We start from the raw sequence: 22,501 nt of genomic DNA, 5'->3' as shown, positions 1-22,501 counted from the left end.
GTGGGCAGTCTCCTCTGACTATTGTCTCCAAGTATAACCCCTTCTGACCCATTCCTTTCAACCAGTCCTATCTTCCCCACCCCTGCCTCCTCATCCCATTCTCCTTGCCTACCCAGTCCTAGTCTTCATCCCAGTCCTAGTCTCATGGCCCTGCCAGTCTTAGTTTCTCCCTTGAGTCAGTCTCCACATCTGATCTGTCATTTTCCCCACAGGCTCCCAGTCTTCTTGCCCAGCTGTCCCATATTCCCCCCCACCCTAGACTCTTCATTTGATCTGTCTTCCCCCAATTCCCAGTGTCCTTGTCTAGCCAGCCCCAGACTGTCTCCCCCTGGCTCCCAGAACTTTCCCACACCCCTAGGCTCTTATTCTGTCTTCCTCCTCTCCCCCCAGGCTCCCAATTCTTCTCCTCCCAATCTCCCTGTTCCCAGTCAATCCGTCTCTCCCCTATCTCTACTTCCAAACTTTCCAAGATACTGTTTCTCACAAGTCACTGAGAATCATACAGGAAAGACCAAACATCAGCAAGAAAGAAATCAAGATTTTATCATTATCACAATAATGAAGGACCCTGACCCAAGAAAAATATATAACTCCCAAAATTTACAGCACTTACTACTGCCTAAAGATAGGCACTGGGCAGTAGTAATGTACTAGTCTCTGTATTGAGAGGCTCTAAAACATCAGGTAGAAGAGAGAGCTGGAGATGGGGGGAAGTGATGAATTAATTTTTGCTCTGCAAGCAAAAGTACCACAATTATCTATCTTACTAAAGCGCTCAACCTCCTTCTCCAACTCCAGGTAACCTAGAACACAACAACAACAGAAATAAATAAATAAAATTGGGTCCAAGAGTGGAAGAAAGCCAATGTTCAGATTCAGGAAGTGATGAATCAGATCATACATATAATGCCACCCCTTAGTAATTAACAGCATGTACCGACACCAATATTAAACAATCCTCACAACGCTCCTGTGAAGTAGCTATATAAGTATTGCAAACTCAATTTTATAGATGGGGAAGCTGAGATACAGACTAAGGCAGGCTTATATTTTCAAGTGTCCAGTAATACTGAGTGTTTCGGTTTAAACCTGAGACACCGCTATCTCTCCAGTTGGTCCTCTTACAACAGACACACCCAAATTAGTGAACACTTGAAAATTTAAGCCTAAGTGACTTGCCTAAAGCTACACAGTGACTCAGATCAGAGCCATGATTCAAATTCAGGAGTTCCTGAATGTCATGACTGGGCACAAAGTCCACTACTAGAAGATCATGATGCCTGTTATCATACATTGACAATCACCGGTCATGACCAGCAGTGCAGGTCTAAATAAAATGCACTTGGCATGAATAAACTCATTTTGCCCAAGTTTGAACCTACTCAGACACTATAGGTTTTAATGTCTGACTCATACCCAAATGCTATTGGATTTACCTACCCCTTCTGAGACTATGAAAAAGGGAGCGGGGGGGAGGGAGGGGAGGAAAAACAAGCATTAGACTGTGTAAAAAGGCTGAAATGGGAGACAGAGATTAATACAATTTGATTAAAAAATAACACCCACAAAACACCCACTGGTGCACTGCTTGTAGGGGTTCTCTGTCCCTGAGAACACAGACTCCCCTTTACATTTTTTTTTCTGGCATGTGTTTAATTTAGATGGAATGTCAAGATTCAGATAATTTTTCCGAACCCAGAAACAGTCTGAGAGGCTTGCCAAGCCTAAAATTCTGGACAGTTGGCCCATCTATAATCTGTACCACATTAAGGCCCTGCTCCAGCACTCACTGAAGTCAGTAAGAGTGGCAGATGCTCAACACCTCAGGTTTGCAATGTTGTTACTTTTGCTTTCTAACACATTCACTCTTCATGATCTAGAATTTTTCCTTAATAGAGCATTCCTGAAGGCAGCCATCTGTCTGAGATTTCTATAACTGTTTTCTATTTGTAATGGCCATTTTAAAGGATCCTTTTGTCCCATTTCCCAAATACAGCTACTGCGGCTGCTCTAAGGGTTTGATCCTGCTCTCTAATATGCAATATGCACCACACTTTAAGGAAGTCAGCCACTGGGCTTCAGCACGTATGCACAGGAACATATTTTGCAAGATGCTCAGCAGTGCATGCCATGAACATGAGCTGCTGGAATGGAGCCAGTGTGCATCGGTTTGATGTGCCACCATCTCTTTTATTTCACTCTGGAGCATACCAGGACAGAGAGGATATTAGGAGAGGCAGGAGGGAAGGCTTGCTTTAAAAATTCCCATGTGTTTTTCTTCTTGATTTCCTGCAGTTACAGTTACCCCATTCTGTACCCACTAAGCACTGTCCACAAGATTTACCCTTTCACTACACAGAAGAGACTGTGCTGTCTACCAGATTTAACATTAAACTAGGTACCACTAGCTCCCAGACTCTAATTCTGCGTGGGCTTGGACAAGTCACTTAACCCACTCTGGACCAAATTTAGAATTGCGTCCATTTATGCCAGGGTTGAATTTGGGTCTGTGTGCCTCAGTTTCCCCAGCAAGGAAACCCACAAACCACCAGAGGTGTTGCAAGTATTAGTTAAATGCCTGTATAGTGCCTAGCACAAGGGGGTGCTGCTCCCTGGCTGGGGCTTCTAGTCATTATCACAATACTACTACTACTAATACTAATAATAATTTGTGCATCTTATCCCAGGAACAAAGTATGCTGTATAAACAATGAGGCCTAAAATGATCTCTTCTCTTCATTCCCCAGACCAAATGAGAAAGCTTACTTACTTTTTCACTTCATTATTTTTCTGTTAGACTTGTAAGAACTATCAAAGATTTCAGAGATAGGGAAACTACCAAACTACGTGACATCATTTTCCGACTCAACATCTTTGAAGAGAGAGGAAATGGGAACCAGCTTTGTAGGAATATGGGGGAGGGTAGTGTTCCTATGTAGCAGAAAGTTTTATCTCAAAATATGACTTTGTTAATTGCTGTGTACAACTCTGGAAGCTTCCCTGTAGGGGGACACGTCAACAGAGGACAATTGCATGCCATAAAAGGAAAATATGATTTCAAGGAAAATGTCTGCTTGTCTGAGATGCATACTGTTTGTTGTATCGGAGGTGCATTTTAAAGGTGTAGCTGCCATTTTGGGAAGAAAAGTCATATTTTCTGCCTCTCAGTATCTCTTAAAATTACGTATTTTTGTAAACTCTTCCATCGCCTATAGTTTATTTAATGAGACCCAATTAAGACTTTGTACAACTTCTACTTGAGTTCTCACATGTAAGAAATCAGGTTGTTTGCTGCAGAACAATTATTTTCCTATGTTACAGGACATCATCTCTGTGCAGAGGTTATTTTTCTTTCTCTGCAGTACTTCTGCTATCAGCAAACAAGCAAATAAAACCCCTTCAAATGATGTCCACCCACAGGGATTACTCAGATCTTTGAGGGGAAGGGTAGCCTCTGCAGAGTTGGTGCAGTGAGACACCAAGCCTGATGGAAATCAGCTGAGAAGTTATAATAGCCTTAGGTGGTATTAACTTCTGAGTCAAGATCCCTAGGCACTGAGGAACCCCCTTTTAAACGGTCTATTGGGATGATGATGATAAGGAGGTGCACAGGAGAACAGGAGTTGGAAGCTCCGTAAAGGCACAATGCATGGATTCCAGAGGATCCACTGGGCTTCAGACCAAACCCACAATCTGTTCTGTAAGTGCAAACAATGATTTAGGGAAACATAAATGAGAGGAACCTGGCAGTTTTCCTGCTCCGTAAATGCCAGCTCTATGTTTTTTCACTGGAGAAGACAATCTGATCCACTGAGAGTGAAAATAAGTGTCAACAGAGAGAAAGCGCCACCTCCTCTTAAGTCAATCATACTAGGTAAGCTATTTAAGTGATTCTATTTTAAAAAGTTAGTTTCCCCTCTTCACAGACTTTAATAAAAAAATATACCACAAAAAGATAAAACTTTCCTAGCTATAAACAGAGCCTCATGATCACAGTTAGAAATTACTTCCTGTGTTGTCATAAATAAACGTGCAGTGGTACAAGAATGTGAATTTGTTATTCATCTCCCTGACACTCTGTGAACATTGAATGGTGACTTCTATTTGTATGTGCTGCTTTATTTTTTAAAACTACATTTATGGATTACTTCTTTTCAGTAGGCTACCAAACCCAGAGATATTGACAGAGTAGTAAATGAACACTCATCTAACAAAGGGTACGTATACGCTATGCCACTGTAGCAGGCACTTGCTACAGCTACAGAAGGGTTTTTGTTGTTGTTGCAAATCCAATCCCTCACAGTAGCTAGGTTGACGGAAGCAGTGTCTATAACAGGGCTTAGGTCAGCTTAACTAATGAATCTTAGGGGTGTGAATTTCTTACACCCATGAATGATGTAGCTAGGCTGACCTAACTTTTAGGTGTATAGCCAAAGAGTACGGCCAGGTCTACACTACAAACTTACACTGGTATAACTATGTCACTCAGGGGTATGAAAAATCTAACCTTCAGCGCACACAGCGCTGTGTTGACAGGAGACCTTCTCCTGTTGACAAAGCTACCACCTCTCACAGAGGCACATTAACTACACCGATGGGAGAAGTTCTCCTGTCAGTGTGGTAGTGTCTTTACTAACGCGCTACAGCTTTTCTAAGTTTAGACCTGCCCTCAGACTTATATGCTAGTGTGGCTGAAGAATTTCTGTAGCCAGCAACAGAGCCTCACATGGTGGAAATGCACTCCTGTAAGGTGGATGTAATGCTGTGTTAAATGGCTCTCATGCAGTGAGCTGAAGCAAGAGCCATCGTAGGCATGTAGCTTAACTGGGGCCCAATCAAAGGAACTGGTGCTAGCAGTGTTGGGAGCCCTAATGTAGACTGGGTTTCAGTTGTCAATGTAGAATTCAGCTTCTTGCCAAGTAAGCCTTGATTATACAAAGCAAGTACACCAATTTAGTTAAATCAGTTTCTAAATCTATTTAGTTAACTTGGTACAACCCTCTCATGTCAATACCATTTAAAATGTAGCTTAATCTGATAACATATTGAATTAAGTTAAATTTACATTAGCTACTCTTAAAACTGATTTATGAGTGTCCATACAATAGTGTTCTACTGAATTGATTTAGACAACAGTTTAGTTAAATCAGTGTACTTTGAGTGTAGTCAAGGCCTTAGACATGATCCCAGCAGGGTTAGATAACATGCTGAAAACTCAAGTGGAATCCAAAATGCTGTCTACAATAAACTGGAGTTAGCAGTGATGGAAAATTTTTCAAACATTCCCTAGTGCAAAGCAGATTCTGGAGAAGAAGTGAGTGGAAGGACAGCAGAGAGGATGTAAAATTGGAGAGGACGTGGAGAAAAAGGAGGGGATTAATGTAGGAAACAGTAGAGTGAAGGCAGAATTCTGTAAACTCCAATAAATGAGCAATTTAACTAGGTGTTTGCACATATTGGTTTAGACAAGTTCAGGTATTTGTCCTGGGATTCCTTTTGGAGGACTAGGTGTTTTTGCTCTCCAGCTACCACCTCTATCTTTCCCAGAAACTAGCCCCCCATTACATTGGAATTTCTGAGAGCAGGTAGGGATTTTGTCTCCCTAAGGAAGCTGGAAAGTGTTTGTCACTCCTGGTTTCACAACTGTTCATACACTGATGTTTCACCAAACTTTGGTTGCCCCAGTCATAAGAACACAGAAATGATCACATTGGATCAGACCAGCAGTTGATCCAATCCAGTATCTGGTCTCACCAGTTGCCTCAGAGGAAGTTATAATAAACTGTACAACAGGTAATTACGTAACAACCTTCTTAGATAGAAAGTTTCTTCCTAAACACTGCCAACTACAGGGTGACTTATGTCCTGAGGGTTTCTCCTCTTTTCTCCACCTCTGATAGAACTCTGGATGTTCTTGTTAGCCATATAAGTGCCTGATCTGCGTGTCTCACAGAGCCTGCCCTACACTATACCTAATGAACTTGGCTAAATACAGATAAGAATCTAGAAATACCCATGGCAAGATAGGCAGGTAACATAATTTAATTCCAGGCCATGTTTACTGCCTGCAGCTGACACAACTATCTTTCCAATTCTATGAAAGCTGAAACACACTGGAACAGGGTATCTAGTAAATGGACCTTCAAATACAGAATACTGTTTGCTACTAATTTAGAGTGAATTTATTAAGGCATGTGGGTTTTTCCATTTACCTCATATAATAGTACAAATGACAGCCTGCTTCCGCCAGCCTGAAATGTTGAGTTAATGACTAGCCAGTTGTTGAGCTACCTGCTATCCTTCTCTGCCACAACTCCCAGACAACAAATATGGAACTTCCCCAACAGCCATGGCTGCTACCCCAAGTAGATATAGCCCCCAACACACACACAGCATCCCTGGAGGCTAGACACCCTCTACTCCCACTTCACAGTCCCAGCCCTTGAGGCCGAGACACCCTCTTCACAGGCATGAGCCCCATCCAACATGCATGCAGCCTCCTCTCACCCACCAGCCACACCAAGCAGCGCACGTGCATGCAGCCCCTGGATGCCACAGAACTTGTAGTCAACAAAACCATTCTTGAGGCCGAGACAACCCTCCCCCCGTGTCCCCTACAGATTCCCCCACCCCCACCCGGGGGCCAAGGCCGCCCTCCCCTCGTCCTTCAGAGCCCCCCCTCCCCGGGGCCCTAGGCCTCCCCCCCCCTCGCCCTTCAGAGCCCCCCCCTCCCCGGGGCCCTAGGCCTCCCCCCCTCGCCCTTCAGAGCCCCCCCCTCCCCGGGGCCCTAGGCCTCCCCCCCTCGCTCTTCAGAGCCCCCCCCTCCCCGGGGCCCTAGGCCTCCCCCCCTCGCCCTTCAGAGCCCCCCCTCCCCGGGGCCCTAGGCCTCCCCCCTTCGCCCTTCAGAGCCCCCCCCCTCCCCGGGGCCTTAGGCCTCCCCCCCTCGCCCTTCAGAGCCCCCCCTCCCCGGGGCCCTAGGCCTCCCCCCCTCGCCCTTCAGAGCCCCCCCCTCCCCGGGGCCCTAGGCCTCCCCCCCTCGCCCTTCAGAGCCCCCCCCTCCCCGGGGCCCTAGGCCTCCCCCCCTCGCCCTTCAGAGCCCCCCCCTCCCCGGGGCCCTAGGCCTCCCCCCCTCGCCCTTCAGAGCCCCCCCCTCCCCGGGGCCCTAGGCCTCCCCCCCTCGCCCTTCAGAGCCCCCCCTCCCCGGGGCCCTAGGCCTCCCCCCCTCGCCCTTCAGAGCCCCCCCTCCCCGGGGGGCTCACCCCAAAGGCCCAGCCACCCTGGGCCCCCTTCAGCTCTGCAGCCCCACACGCCCCCACCCCCCAGTCTCTCTCCCGGCGCCCCGGGCCACGCCGCCGTCCCGTCGAGACTCGAGGGCGCATGCGCACTGTGCCCAGGCGGGGCCGCGCACATCCGGGTTACTGGCGAGCTGCGCGCGCTCGGCGGCGGGAAGCGGATCGCCCAGTCCTGACTCCCGTCCCGCCACATCCGGGTCCTTCACTACGACTTCCGGGTCGCGGGGAGACGGCAAGTTCCGCTTCCGGCGTGGCTGGTACCGGGAAAGTGCCGGTTCCGTTACCCAGGGTGAGTGAGGGGGGAAGGGCCCTGTGCGGCCGCCCGCAGGCGGGGCTGGGATCCCCCCCCCGCTCCATGGGGATGCAGCCGGGGGGCGCCTTCCTCACGGGCCGTGCTAGACGGGCGGGGCGGCGCCTGGGGGCAGGTGCCCCCCCTCCCCCGCATGCCACCGGCTGGCCCGTCAGCAGCCCCCGAGTCCCTGTGGGCAGCGGGCCGGGCCGGGCCGGGCCCCCTCTGTCGGGAGGCCTCTGGCCGCGGGGGGCCGGCGGGACGGCGCGTGGGGAGGGCACGGCGGGGCCTGTGGCGGGACAGGGCCCCGGGAGATGGGGGGTGATCTGGGGCGATCAGGGGCGCGTGGGCTGCTGTGCACGGTTCGTGCCAAGGCCTCGGAGGCCCGTCCGGTCCCGCGGGGAGGGGGGGGGGCAGGCTGGCCGCAGTGGGCGGCGGGGTGGCCTCTGGCTAACCAGTCTTCTTAGAAACTCTCCCCTGCCCTCGGGGGGTGGGTGCTTCTGCATGTGCCCGTGGCATTAAGAAGAAAAGAGAGCGGTCACTTGGTGGTAGGCGCCCAGTTATCCTAAGCCCACGGGCCCCCACTAGCTTGGTAGGACCTCGTGGCTTGTCCTCCGTTTCTGAATAATGGTCTAAGCTGTGACTCCCCAGGGCCCCAGTAGACGGAAGACCTACGGTAGGTGAAGTGAAAGGGAGACTGTGGCGCGCTGGCGCTGGAAGTGAGTCTGGGTTTGACCAACAGAACTTTTGCAGCTGTGCAAGGTGCAGAGAGCTTTCCCTCCACCCTAGCATCTGCATTTCTAACGGGAAACCCTCTTCTTGACGGTGAACAAGCTGGTTAATCTGTTTGCATCCACTAGCAGAGTTGAGTGTTCCTGACAGTGAGGTGCTCGCTCTCTCTCACTTTCCAGATAAGAGCTTAGAGACTAACAAATTTATTAGAGCATAAGCTTTCGTGGACTACAGCCCACTTCTTCGGATGCCACAAGTACTCCTGTTCTTCTTTTTGCGGATACAGACTAACACGGCTGTTACTCTGAAACCAGATAAGAGCTGGCTGTCTCGGGGGAGCGGGGTGGCAAGTCATCTCCTCTTCCCCTCCTGCTAATCTGGGACAGCCTTCCTTTGACCTTGTACCTCACTGATTCGTCACCCATTTTCAAACCTCAACAGAAAACATGTTTTCCTCCCTTCTCTCTACTCCTCAATCTCTCTCTCCCTCTGCTATTTGTGTCTGTTACTGTGTGTGACTTAACTGTAAACTGTTTTGGATACAGTTGGTATGAATGATCCTAAGATAGGATAAATCAAAGACAGGGTTGTTTTGAGTGAACTAAAAGGTGCTTGTTATGATATAATTGCATTGTCTGGGCAAGTGTTTTGGCTTTGTTTTCACACACCTACTTTGATCATGGCACAATAAAATATGCCCTGGAGTGTGGTGTATTGCAGGTATTACACATCTGTAATGGAGTGAATGAGGAGGGAAGGCTAATGCTTACATTTAACTGTCAAGATTAGAAATATTTGTATATGTAGTTGTTCTTCCGTAATTACAGGCGTAGCGCTCACACTGTGGACAGTCTCATTGCTTAATAGGCCCTTAGTGCAGTTGAGATTTGCAATGACTAGGATTGTGATGCTGCTTTACTAGAGTTGGGTGCTACTAGCATAGACTAGGCTGGGTGTGCATTGAATGAACACACTAAAGAATAGAATACTGCTAAATTCAATACAAATGTAACTACAAGCTTCGGTTTTAGCTCTGCGCTTTATCCCTCAGTTTTAAAACTTGGTCATAACTGCTGCAGTTCATACAAAATGAACAACTTTAAACAAACAACCTACCTAATACTGCAGCCTTTAAAATACTGTAAGCATATAGTATAAATCTACTTGCCCTCCAATTAAATGCTGCTCTCCATTCTGAGGGGTTTTTTTTGTTTTTTTTTTAATATGACCATCTCTTTTTCCCTTCCCTTCTTGCAGATATTGCTGGCAGTAATACTGAACATATGCTTCAAGAATGTCTCTCTCTATTATAATAAAATGGGGTGGACAGGAATATTCTATAACCTCATTATCCGAAGATGATACAGTGTTAGATCTTAAACAATCTCTCAAAGGCCTTACAGGAGTGCTACCAGAGCGCCAAAAGCTGCTTGGACTTAAAATGAAAGGTAATTCTTCACATTAGTTATTGGTGGAGCTGCCTAACTCATCAGAGGAAGAACCTGCTTTTATGTGTCCATGCTGTGTACACCAGTGGAGCTCTCTCCTCCCCACGCTAATGGCTATGGATTTTGGATGGGTGTGTTCGCAGGGATGTCACACATCACTGGATGTTGCTTAGCATTGGTACATCATGCCTGTTTTTAAATTACTGATGTGAAATTTCTGCAAATTAAAGTTTAAAAAAAAAAAAAAAGTAAACTGCAAGTACGACAGGGATTTTATGTATAGTACCTGGGTAATGAAGCCCCTGTCTTGATTGGAGATTCAAAGCGCTGTTGTAATACAAGTAATTTTTTATTTCAGTTTGGCATTACTCTGTATTAATACAAGTTCATAATAGTCTATCCTTGAACATGTTAGTGGCATAGGGAAATTGAGGCTCCAATGGCATGGTATTTAGTATGGCTCTGTCATCTTAGACCAAATGAAACCCCTCGACTTCAGTGCAAAAACAATGATCTGCTTGTATTGTAGGCAAACCTGCAGACAATGATGTTAAGCTCGGAGCTCTCAAACTGAAACCAAATACTAAAATCATGATGATGGGAACTCGTGAAGAGAGTTTGGTAAACATTTTCTTTTTGCCCATTTGCTTCTATAAAATTATAAACTGCACTTTGTCATGTTTCCTAATGATGACTGAAATTCTAGTGTTCCAGAGACAAGTTAGTGTAAGAATAATGGCACCATACCAACTTTGCTACTCCTGCCTTGTATGTAAAATGAACTTGCCCGTAGAACTGTAATAGATTTGCATGTTATAATTTCTGTAGTGATCAGTCTTAAGTATAAGCTCTTATGTGCTTCTAGTGTCTCTCAAAAGTTTCACTAATTGTGCCACTTCTAAAATGAAAAGCGTATAGATTAAGCAGTTTTATCTTTTTCCTGTAATGTGTTGTAACAAAATCCTGAGATCCAGTGTGTTTATTTTAATGCTGCTGTATTTTTTTCATCCCTCTAGGAGGATGTTCTTGGACCACCCCCTGACAATGATGATGTAGTCAATGACTTTGATATTGAAGAAGAAGTTGTTGAAGTAGAAAATAGGTGTGTTATAGCCATTTTAAGAAAAGATTGCAGTGTTGCTGAATGTTCAGTCCTCACGTGTTAACTATAACTGTTTTTACTGTTGTATTAGGGAAGAGAACCTACTAAAAATTTCCCGGAGAGTCAAAGAGTACAAAGTGGAAATTCTGAATCCTCCTAGGGAAGGGAAAAAGCTGTTGGTATTAGATGTTGATTACACACTGTTTGGTAAGTTAGAGAACTTTTTTTTTTTTTTTTTTAAATAAATTAGTCTGTTCACTAATTACCATGTTAGCTTTTGATAGGTATTTTTCCCCTTACAAGTCACATTTAATAACTTCCGCTTCTACCACCATACTTCTGCCTGGTACTCTGTTTTTTTGACTTGCATTGCTACTATTTTTAAAATTGTGCTTTATCAACATTGAATACTGTTGACTTAAGGCCACAATACATAAACTTGCTACATGGAGATGCAGAGAGAAGGCGTGTTTGTTTTTTGTTTTTTTTTTTTTAGTTTATACTTTCATTCTAATAATTTTCCTTTCATATGCTGTCCAAGGCATCGAGGTGGCAGTGAAGGGAAAAACACTTATTTTAAATATGATAAAGTCAACCTGTAGGTGATAAGGTTTCTCTTTTTGGGAAGAGGAGATTAGTTCAGTGTTGATTCTCATGGAGTTTTGAAACACCCATCCATAATACATTGCATATGAAAACTACCAAAATGGTTTCTCTGAGAGATCAGCATTTTCTTATGACCTCACACTGGGATATGGAGACATTATGGAGTTTGACTCTAAACCTTACCAATTATTTCTCTCTCCTTACCCCCAACCCCCTAAAAATTGTGTGTGCGCATGTGTGTGATATGTTCGTAATCTGGGATCAGAATTCAAGTCATTAGTACGAGCATGAGTTAAAGGTGGTGTATTAATAAGGAGAGTTTCACAGGAAGCCATTTTCTAATGAAGGCAGACTATTATGCTTATGTGTTTGACAGAATAAATAAGGCACATGCATGATCACAAATATTGCCTTTTGAAATAAGGGAGGAAAAATGGTCTTATGGTTAACTGGACTCTGTCTGGGGGAACCTATGTTAAATTTTTGGCTCTGCCACAGGCTTGGGCAAGCTAGAGTCTCTCTGCTTTAGTTCCCAGGGTGGGGATACAACTTCCCTGTATAATAGGGTTTAGAAGAATATATTCATTGTTTTTGAAGTGTTGGGTGCTTCATTGATGGGGGCCCATACAGGAATCAGATTTAACAAAAAATATGCTAAACTAATAATAAATTGTTTGTTTTCCTCTCAGACCATAGGTCATGTGCAGAAACTGGGGTAGAGTTAATGAGGCCATACCTTCATGAATTCCTGACATCGGCATATGAAGATTATGATATTGTAATTTGGTGTAAGTTATTTTCTTTACCAAATGAAAATCTTGTAAATTGTTTGGCATGTAGGATGCTGCAATAGAGATGTTAAATATACTTGCAGCTTTTGGTGTTTATTGTAAAACCTGATGCAATACCTTAATTTTGGCTGTATCGTATTTAATCCCTGAGTGAGTAGTCGGTTCATGCTCAGTAGTGATTAGCTCTATTTTTAGAAAGATGGTAGATCTCATGTAACTAAGCACAGCATACTGCCCATGCAAATAAGTGAATGTGGTGAAGAAATGAACAGGGTATAAAATTATATTGAATATTAATTTGTACAGGTTAACAAGTAATTGAAGGGATTAAGCTGTATGTTAAACATCCATACGCTGCTTGGTGATGTGCATATATTCCAAACCAGACAATCGATAGAGTATCCATGAGCAGAGTGGGGCAGGAAACAAGCAAAACTCTGTCACCATTATTACGGGGCGGTCACTCATCTGCCTGAACTCGCCAGTTGGTTTCCTGTCTGCTAGCAGGTTGAGGGTTGTCTCTAGCTGAGCTCCAGTCTAATTTTTTTATCTAGCTTTAATCATGTTACAGCAAAAGGGTTAGTTTAGTGTGAATAGTCTGCCTTTTAAAGTGTATGCAGTATTTGATCTAGTCTGTTACATTTTTCAAGCTAAAAGGAATTAGTTTCAACTAAATATTTTACATAGGAAACAAACTTTAGGACAGTGATGGAGAGAAAATGTAATGATAGTTTAGCTTGTACCAACCAGGCAAGTCTGATAGCTTAAGAGAACTGAAACTTTACCTTTCGCTGGTTCATCTTGATAAAGAGTTCTTTTCCCTCCTCCCCTTGTTCTAGCTGCTACTAATATGAAGTGGATTGAAGCTAAAATGAAAGTAAGTTATGTTTGGAAATGTCATTTGTTTCTATTATGTTGTCAGTATTTGGTAGCTATGAGTTCGTAACCTTTAATCAGACTGTGTTCAGCAGCTTATATAGCAATACTAGCAGTTAGGGAATGTGGGCAGGGAGATTAAAAGCTGTTTGGGTTTTCTAAAAGTTCATAGTGTTTTTAAAACTGTCTCCCTCACAAAACTGAGAATAATCCTCATTTTAAAATTCCATATAAACTTTCACTGCAGTAAGTGTTAAATTTGCACAGATAAAATATAAAACAGGAGGTGCTAGAGATTAGATTGGTCATGCAGATTTTGCCCTGTCATTGGTATATATAATCTGTAATTATATCATCACATACTATTTCATAAATGTAATGCAGTTTTTAAAAGTGTCCATAGATACACACCTAGCATCCTAGAGATCCGCAGGAGGAAAGCCCCTCTCGTTTTTTCCTTGCTCCTTCCCCAACAATGGAGCTCTGCTCTCTCCTGTGCTTCTTACAAAGTCCACAGGAGCCCTTTCAGATCCAGTTCTTTACTGATTTAAGCACAACAGGCAATTAGCTAGTGACTGCACAGCTGATTTAGCCGTGAACATATTTGCTGCTAGCTTAGTGAGTTTACGAAAAATTGCTGCATGCTTGGTTTGTAATTTTCAAAACTCAGTCAAATCAAAACCAGTTTCAATTCCAAAATTGTGCCTTTTGTACTTCTGCTCTTTTGGCTTTGTGGCTGCCATTTTTTCAGTATTTTTAATTGGAAAAATTATATTTTCCACTTTTTGCTTATGCTCAGAATAGTCATGGTCTTTTTATAAATCAGCCTTAGGTAGAGATCAGTGATAGAGAACTTCAGTCAAAACTATGAAAGCTTTGAATTATGAATGAATGAAATTGGGGTGAGAATGGTAAACATTACACATCCTTAACTATGGTCAGATGCACCCCACTCTGATAAATAGGTCTGTCAGACTTTCCTGCTCTTATTTTTTTTTTTATTGGCTAGCATTTATTGCGAAGGAAACATCAGAGCTTAAATTTCATTTCACTGGTACTAAAACATGGTTTCAAACCAATGTGGGAATATGATTAAGTATCTTTGTAAAAGGGTTGCTTACCACTCATATGTGAGGTGCAGCTGCTGCCTCAGGTTCCCCTATCTGGTTAGCACTCTGGATAAAAAACAATAATCCTGTCGTAGGTAAAGGAAAGTCCAATGAAATAAGATATATCTAGAAAACGAATCATTCACCTTCCTTTGGCCACAGTTCACTCCCTAGATACATGCAACAATCGCATCTTGATTGCAAGGATATAACTAGACTACCTCTAGTCTAGATGGCACTTCAGCGCTCCAGGGGAGCCTGTGTGATCTCCCTCTACCATAGGCTGCAGGTAGTTCTGGATAGCAAAGCAGCCATTTGCTCCAAACTCAGCTGTATCTGCTTCACACTCTGGCCTTCCTGGTTTCCTTCTCTGCTGGGAGCCCCACTGTGGTCCAGTCTTGGTCACTTGATTCCCACCAACTGAGCAGAAGACATCTCTTGTATTGTTGTCCCCTTTCATAGCTTCATGCTTATGTCGCTTCTAGCCTACAGTTTGCATCCTCCATTTGGGAACAACAATCCCCAAAATACCTGGCCTTAAAGGGCTGAAACAGAAAAAAGTTCTGGAGCTGTCCTTAAAGAGTCACCACACCCTGTTATAGTTCTCAGAGGTAACGTCTGCAGCAACAAAAGTGAGGCAGAATAACTCTGTTTAATTTTATTCTTACCACGCACATATAAATGGAATTCAGATGCTGTTTAGCATTTTGCTGTGGTATAACACTGACACTGATCTTTGTAGAGAGCACTTTTCATCTGTAAGAAGATTCACTTTGTACATAACAGCAAGGCATTCAGGTGTGGCTAGATGTCTGAAGAAAAGCTGTTGCAGTGGATGGTTTGTGCTTAGTTGGTGCATGACTCTGAATTTTAATTCTGGTATGTGCAACAGAGTAATATATAAAAACTTGCACATTATAGCAAAGTTTAGTGTTACATGATAGTTTTCAGAAAGGATTTGAAATAGAATGATGCAGTGTCATTTACTCAAAGATTCATTTCTATAAATGAGCTGTTGTCTGTGCTCCCATTGTTTCAGGAGTGGCCAGGTCTATAAAAGGTGAGCCATATCTGTTGCAAGGCTGATTCTTTCATTAGGCACTTACTCTTCTATTGTCCCACACGTTGACTACTGTCATTTTTGCTTGGTCTTTGGGCCTGGCTATAATGTGGAACAGGAGCAAATAGAAGAAAGGAAAACACGCTATTTGTTACACACTTAGCTTTAGAGACTGAGCAGGGGTCTACATCAGTTAGACACTTTGGAGGATGTTGCTCCCTCTTCTCTTCTTGCTTGTTGTGGATACAGGGATGATACTGAGGTGGGTCAGAAGCTCTCTGTATCTTGCCTCTTCACTGAACTCACTTTACATCAGTATAAAATTAAAGTATTTATTAAGTTTGACCCTAGGAATTGCAAAACTACACTCTCACCAATTTTTTCTGTTAATAGAATTCTGTACTTTATTCTCGTTTGGATAGGAGAGCAGACATCTATTTTTAGCATGTCTCGGTTCATCCTCAACAGCTGACCCCCTCACAAATATAATGTATTACAAACAAAGTTTTTAACTTATAGCAGTAAAACTGTCTGTCTGGAATTTCAATTATGAATCTCTGTTACCCAGGAGCTGGGAGTGAGTACAAATGCAAACTACAAGATAACCTTCATGTTGGACAGTGCTGCCATGATAACGGTGCACACTCCAAGGAGAGGACTAATAGATGTAAGAATCATGTGTATTTCCTAGATTAATGGTTTTCCTCCTTTTTAAACAGTAACATTTTCTTTAAAAAAAGCTAGTGATCGGAACCCCCTTATATATTTTTGATTTAAGTTTGTGTTGGGACTTCACATAAGAAAACCCTAAAAAACAAATGAAGTTCAGGAAGGGGAACTGGGAAGAACAATCTTGCTGTAGCATTTTGAATTTACAGTGGTTCTTTGGTTATAATGTGGCTGTCAAACAAAATTAATAAACAGGGCTATTGGGAGAACATTCATTTGTGTCACAAGACTACTTTTCTTAGTGGTGGCTATATTGAATCTGCTGAAATTACCAATATACATTCAATGAATAATTTTGAAGTACTATATTGAAGACAATGGACCGCATGCACTTGCTAATTCTTCAGCAAAAGGATACAAGTGAAAAGTACAGTAAAGTTGCAATGCTGATGGTATGATTTCCATATCTCTTGTAATCTTTACATCACGTGTTTTACCTCAGGTAACTCTTACATACTTATATTTGCAGGTGAAACCCCTTGGTGTTATATGGGGCAAATTTTCAGAGTTTTACAACAAGAAAAATACTATCATGTTTGATGATATTGGACGAAACTTTCTAATGAACCCACAAAATGGACTAAAGGTAACTTTCAATGAAATTATTAGCAAAGCAGCAACAAATGAAAGTAAATAATTGACTTATAGCTGCTTTCTGTATTTCTTTGCTGTTTTTAAACTGTGATCAACTGAGATGTTGATCAACAAAACACAATGCATATTTGATTGTTTAAAAACAAGAACAACTATTTGGACTAGATAGTTGCATTTTAGTAGTAAGGGAGATGTACTGAATATGGTATTTTGATTCACTGTTAAAGCAGAAACATTTAGACTACTGAAATGAGGTAGGAGTAAAATTATTATATCATTTGTGTATATGTATTATACATTTACATTGTAGTAGTGCCTAAAGACCACAATCAGATTGGGTCCCGCTGTGCTCGGTGCAGTACAAACATAGGATAAATGACAATCGCGGAAGTGTGCTTAATGGTCAGAAAATAACTCCATTAAATATCTTGTTACTGTACTTTATCAGTAGTATGCCAATATAAAAAAGGTCCTGCTCCTATGAAATCATACAGAACAAAATTGCCAACTAATTTCTGTTTCCAGACTCCTCCTCGTTGATGTTGATTTACTGAATAGAACGTTGAATTGAACATTCAGTCTGACTAGAGGGAGACGTGATGAAGTGAGAGACTGACAGAACTGTATCATTACTTGTTAACGGGGGTACAGCACACTTGTGTTACCGCCCAGACTATATTGACAACAAGATAAATTGGAGATGGTTGTTGAGGAAGGATATTGGAGGAGAGGGAATCAAGATCAGATTTTCAACCTAAGGCAAAATAATTTAATCAGCCACTCCACTTGGGCTTCACTGATTGTCCAAAAGCTTATGATACAAGTGGATAGCGCGATATGGAATGAGTTTCACAGCTCCTTTAAACGGTCACAGTCAACTCAAAATCATTTACGTTTTTTGAACCCTCTATTGTTACAAGCAACACCAGAGATTACTGTGACAAAGGGTTACACAAAACTTCCTTTTCAGTTTTATTTTGTGCATTTAATGGCACTTTGTGTACAGTCATTTTTACTTTGTTCCTCCTTTCCCCCTCCCGTCCCTCCCTTTTTGGTGGTGTGTGTTGGGGGTGTCTTTTGCAGAATAATAGGGGAGAGAAAAATGATAGGAAAACGTAATTGTAATGCCTCAAACTAGCAGGGGAATTTGGGGCAGATGCAATATCTGAAGGTTCAGTAACTTTGACAGTAACTCCTCACTTAAAGTTGTCCCGGTTAACGTTGTTTCGATGTTAAGTTGCTGATCAATTAGGGAACATGCTTGTTTAAAGTCGTTTGGCAGCCGCCTGTTTCTTCCACTGCTTGCAGGAAGAGCAGCCCGTTGCAGCTAGCTGGTGGGTGGTTGGAACCAGGGTGGATCAGCAGTCCCCCTATCAGCTCCTCGCTCCCCTAAGTTCCCTGTGCAGCAGCTGCCTGCAGTTCAGCTGTGTCCCTCCCCGGGACTGCCATGTGCTGCTCCCGCCCTCTGCCTTGGAGCTGCTCCCAGAGACTCCTGCTTGCTGTACGGGGCTAATGTCAGAGTGTCTCCCCCTCCCCCCTGCTCCTGCACCCCGCTTACCCCATCTTCCATAGAGCGGAGGGTGGGGGGACACACTAGGGAGGGAGCTTCTAGGCAGTAGCTGGTCTCAGGAGGTCTCAGCAAGCTGATTTAATTAACAGGACAGTGTACTTAAGACTTGGGTCAGCTACTTAAAGGGGAAATGCACATGTTTTCTTTCACACACAGGGTGTGTGTCTCTGTCTGCCTCCCCCCCCCCTTTCCTGCTGCCTCGTAGAGAGAGAGTTAACCCTTGAGGGCTCAGTCAATTGCTAGTTCATTTAGCAGTGAGGCATTCCCTGGAAAATATCCCACCCTCTAACTCCTCCACCTCAACCAAGCTTCACAATCATCATCACTGTGTACCAGTATTAAATTGTTTGTTTAAAACTTATACTGTGCGTGCGTGCGTGCGTGTGTGTGTGTGTGTGTGTGTGTGTTTATATATATCTTTTGTCTGGTGAAAAAAATTTCCCTGGAACCTAACCCCCCCATTTACATTAATTCTTATGGGGAAATTGGATTCGCTTAAAATTGCATTTTTCAGGAACAGAACTACACCGTTAAGTGAGGTGTTCCTGTATTTGACTGTGTCCCTTTAACTAACTCAGAAGTCAAATAACCCATACTAGGCATGTTCAAGCTAGAATAGCAGCAGATTGATCTGGGACTGGAAAATACCTTAAGTTCTTGCTATAATTTTGTAACCTCTGAGGTGAGATTGCAACAGGGACAGACTGAGAACAGGGCAGTAACAGTAGTGTTCTGTTATGGATAGTTAAGAGATTTCCTATCTCTGAGGTAGAACGTTTTGTACAGAAAGGTGTGGAAATGATAAGTTAATGTCTCAGTTACGGCCATCTAGGCTTCCAGATTCCAAATGCAGTATGCATACCACGTAACTTAAGACTTTAGTCCAGAAATGCCTACAATCTGAATCTCAGTTCACTAACCAGCAGGAAAGTAAATATGAAGAGTACCCGTCTTTGCTCCTGTTTGAAAACTGAGACAGCAAGAAATTTCTTTTCTAGTTGGCTTAAGCAGGTGGTCATTTTCACGAAGGATGAGATCTCTCAAGAACTAAAAGCCTATAAAGTACCCTGTTCTGTATAATACTGGAAAAGACTTGGTTGGTATAGTTTGTATACAGATTATGTGTAGAGTTTTCTGGGATTTCTCTTTAAGTGAGTGGCAGGGACGCCTAACTTACTCTGAACAGTATACTTACTTCACAAATAATAAATATGTGCCTAATTCACAAATAACCAAATGTGAGAGAATTGCAAGTGTTGTGTTAGGCAAATGCTTATACTTCTGTCTCTCAATAGATAAGACCCTTTATGAAAGCACATTTAAATCGGGATAAAGACAAGGAGCTTTTAAAGCTTACTCAGTACCTCAAAGAAATAGCAAAATTAGATGACTTTTTGGAACTGAATCACAAACACTGGGAAAGGTAAGGACTATGTCAAGTTTTCTCCCTCCCTCCATCCCTAAATACTATATCATGCTTTAAAATTACCTGGAAGGAAAGACTGCACTGCTATACACACCAACTTGAGATGGGATGGGATGGGTCTCTAGTTTTCGGTTGGAACTTAGGTCATAAATCAAAGCCTTAACACACTAAATGGTGTGGGACCTGACAGTTTGGGTGAGCCCCTCTCGTTCCATGTGATACCAGAGCATTTGTGGTCAGTTGAAGTGTTCAACCTAAGTGCTCTCTAGCGTGGGATGGGGAGCTGTGGTTAGAGTGCTCTCCATCAGAGGTCCTGGAGCCTGGAAGTCCTTCTCTTCCCACCCCTAGTCTGACAGAGGCTAACTTTATTAGCCTTGTAATATGCCCTGAAGGTTTCTTTTTTCAGAGCGTATGATTAAAGGGTTGAATGTGGATCTGTATATAATGAGGTTCCTAATTGTTAACAAGGGTTTATGCTATGCAGAGGGGTTATGTTGTGCACCAGGTTAGGGCAGTAAAGTGTTTTATTAAGGCTATATAGCCTTTAGGGAGATTTTCAAAGGCAGGTAAGTGCCTAACTCCCATTGAAAGTCATTGAGAAGTTGGGCATCTAACTCTCATTTGTGCTTTTGAAAGACTTCCTCATGATGTTTATACAAGTGCCGTGAGCTTTGAGAGGAGCTTGCAATACCATGCAATAAATAAATGTGTATACAACATGTTATTGTGAAAATGTTTGCTTGTCTCAATAAAAACAGGTCTGGAAATTTGTTGTAAATCTTAATTTACTAGTGCTGTATGCTACTTAGAATGGAGGGCCAAATGCCAAGTTTATTTTAAATTAACCCTTTGGAACTCTCTGCTGTGAAGGCCAATTACAGGGTGTTTTTAATAGAGATTAGAAAAGCTGTGATGTTACCACGGTGCTTGACATCTCCCAACTGTAGAAAGAGAACCCTAAAAGTGGAGTAATTCAATGGCCTTATTCTTTAAAGGCATCTTCCTTCAGCCTTCAGAATTTGTCAGACTCCTAACAGCAGAATTTTTAGACCAAAGGAATTTAAAGATAGCTCTTCAGGTAATTTCAGATTAATTTAAACTTGAGTTAAACGTGTTTGTATATTTAGTTAGTTGTTACTTTCAAAAATAGTAACCATGTCTGTGTTGGATTGTAGAAAATCTACTTTTCACAGAGGGGAATGATGGTGAAATCTTGAAAGCTGCCTCTAACCACCACCTTTCCATCACCCAGTGCATCAATGATCAAAAGCATACTGGTTCTTAAGCAGTGTCATAAAGTCTATTATAAAAGAGACTGTGTACTAACGTTATTTCCCCCTCCCCCCCATTTTGGTTAAAAATAATTTGTTTTGTTTCTTTCAGGTACCTTTCAAAGAAGCAAGGACAATAGCTTTAATAAACTCTTGTGGCACTGAACTGAAGAGAACATAATTTGAGATCGTTGGACCTTTCCTTGCTTTTCTGCTAGAACACAATAGTGCTGGACACTGAATCAGACACCAGAATGACTGCTTAGACTTGGTCTTCCAGTTGGTTTGTTCTAATTATTATTATTATTTTTTTTTTTTTTTTAAGATCACAGCAATAAGCTCAAAGAGAGAGAAATAAGCCAGTTGCTTTTTCTTGCATTCATTTCCGGTGTTATTTAAAATACTTTATTTTTCATTGCTGCCATAATACCACCATAACCATTCAAGAGCAACACCATTCTGAAACTGGAAAAAAAAATTTTTTTAGACCAAAAAGGTTGAGTAAGGAGCTAGTCTTGGTATTCTCTGAATTCTATCAGTCCTCTTTCCCCTCTGTCTTAGAAACAGTCTCCCTCTCCCATTCCACTATTTAAGACTATAAAATACAAGCTGTCTAAGTTTGGTATATATTAGTATGTCAGTGTTTCTTTGTGCAAGACAGTTCAAGATTGGAAAGCACCACCTCTAAGGCAAATATACACTAGTGTGCAAATTTATATTATAAAGCAGTGGATTACTGAAATACAAAAGACAGAAAATTACAGAGGGAGAGAAATCCAACCTTGTTTGATTAAGTGAAAAGCAGTCTGCCTGAAGAAAAATTCTCCTAACCAGATAGAGTGTAAACTTCAAATGAGAGAGTCACATTCCTACTAAAGCATGAACAAAACCCTTGTTCTGTTCTAGTTAATCTTGTCAAAGTGCAAACACTGTGTTTCAATTACAATATTCAGCCATACTGTTTTTAAAGTATAATTTACTTGCGCTGCTTGAGCCTGCACTATAGAAGTGTGATGTGACTGCTGTTTTGCATTACTGACAGTCCTGCATTATGCAGTTCTTGTATTTGAAAGAAGACTGACCCTTTCAAATAAAGATGGTATATATTGTTCTTAAGGAACTATAGCAGTTGTGTAAATAATAAATACCTTTTTCTTAAAGTGTTGGTTGCTTGTGTCTTATGTTGTCTTTTTTTTTTTTTTTCTTCAAGAATCTCTCTTCTTCTTCTCCATATTAACCTTACACAGTCTTTTCCCCTCTGTGTGAATAACCCTATCATTGCATCACACGAGGGTTTTTTCATCTAATTGTCCTGATTTTAGGGGGAAATGGTTTTGGGTTTTATTGTCAAAGAAAACAGGTTAGGAAAGATATATGTACTTCGCTAACTACCTTTACTGGGTAAGTGAACTTTGACACTACATTTCAGGACTGATCAAACTCGCACCGAACTTAATAGATCTTAATGCTCGGAGCTGATCAGACCCTTATCTAGCTGTGCACATATGCCCAGTACATGTACCTTTAAGGCCACAGTTCTGGCATCAGATCCAAGAGGGCACATCTTTGCATTCACATGGAGTCCCACTGAAATTAACAAGAGTCT

At 42.5% G+C, this 22,501-nt stretch overlaps 1 protein-coding gene across 1 annotated transcript; it reads left to right on the top strand.

Annotated features, from left to right (window-relative positions):
* Positions 1-7,497: 7,497 nt before the first annotated feature.
* UBLCP1 (ubiquitin like domain containing CTD phosphatase 1) lies at positions 7,498-22,055 on the top strand. The gene is made up of 11 exons (XM_054037979.1): positions 7,498-7,581; positions 9,571-9,761; positions 10,291-10,382; positions 10,778-10,863; positions 10,955-11,070; positions 12,159-12,257; positions 13,100-13,137; positions 15,874-15,972; positions 16,504-16,620; positions 19,494-19,621; positions 21,008-22,055. The coding sequence occupies exons 2-11, from the start codon at positions 9,608-9,610 to the stop codon at positions 21,033-21,035; spliced, it is 957 nt and encodes a 318-aa protein (XP_053893954.1). The 5' UTR covers positions 7,498-7,581; positions 9,571-9,607; the 3' UTR covers positions 21,036-22,055.
* The last annotated feature ends 446 nt before the right edge of the window (positions 22,056-22,501 follow it).

The sequence above is a fragment of the Malaclemys terrapin genome, chromosome 8 (genome assembly GCF_027887155.1).
Source record: "Malaclemys terrapin pileata isolate rMalTer1 chromosome 8, rMalTer1.hap1, whole genome shotgun sequence".
Classification (NCBI taxonomy): Eukaryota; Metazoa; Chordata; order Testudines; family Emydidae; genus Malaclemys; species Malaclemys terrapin.
This window is presented reverse-complemented; position numbering and strand designations above follow the sequence as displayed.

Coding starts and splice junctions, on each gene's coding strand:
- UBLCP1 (XM_054037979.1), top strand. CDS start 9,608: ATGTCTCTCTCTATTATAATAAAATGGGGTGGACAGGAATATTCTATA. Junction 9,762..10,290: donor GCTTGGACTTAAAATGAAAG/GTAATTCTTCAC, acceptor CTTGTATTGTAG/GCAAACCTGCAGACAATGAT. Junction 10,864..10,954: donor GTTGTTGAAGTAGAAAATAG/GTGTGTTATAGC, acceptor CTGTTGTATTAG/GGAAGAGAACCTACTAAAAA.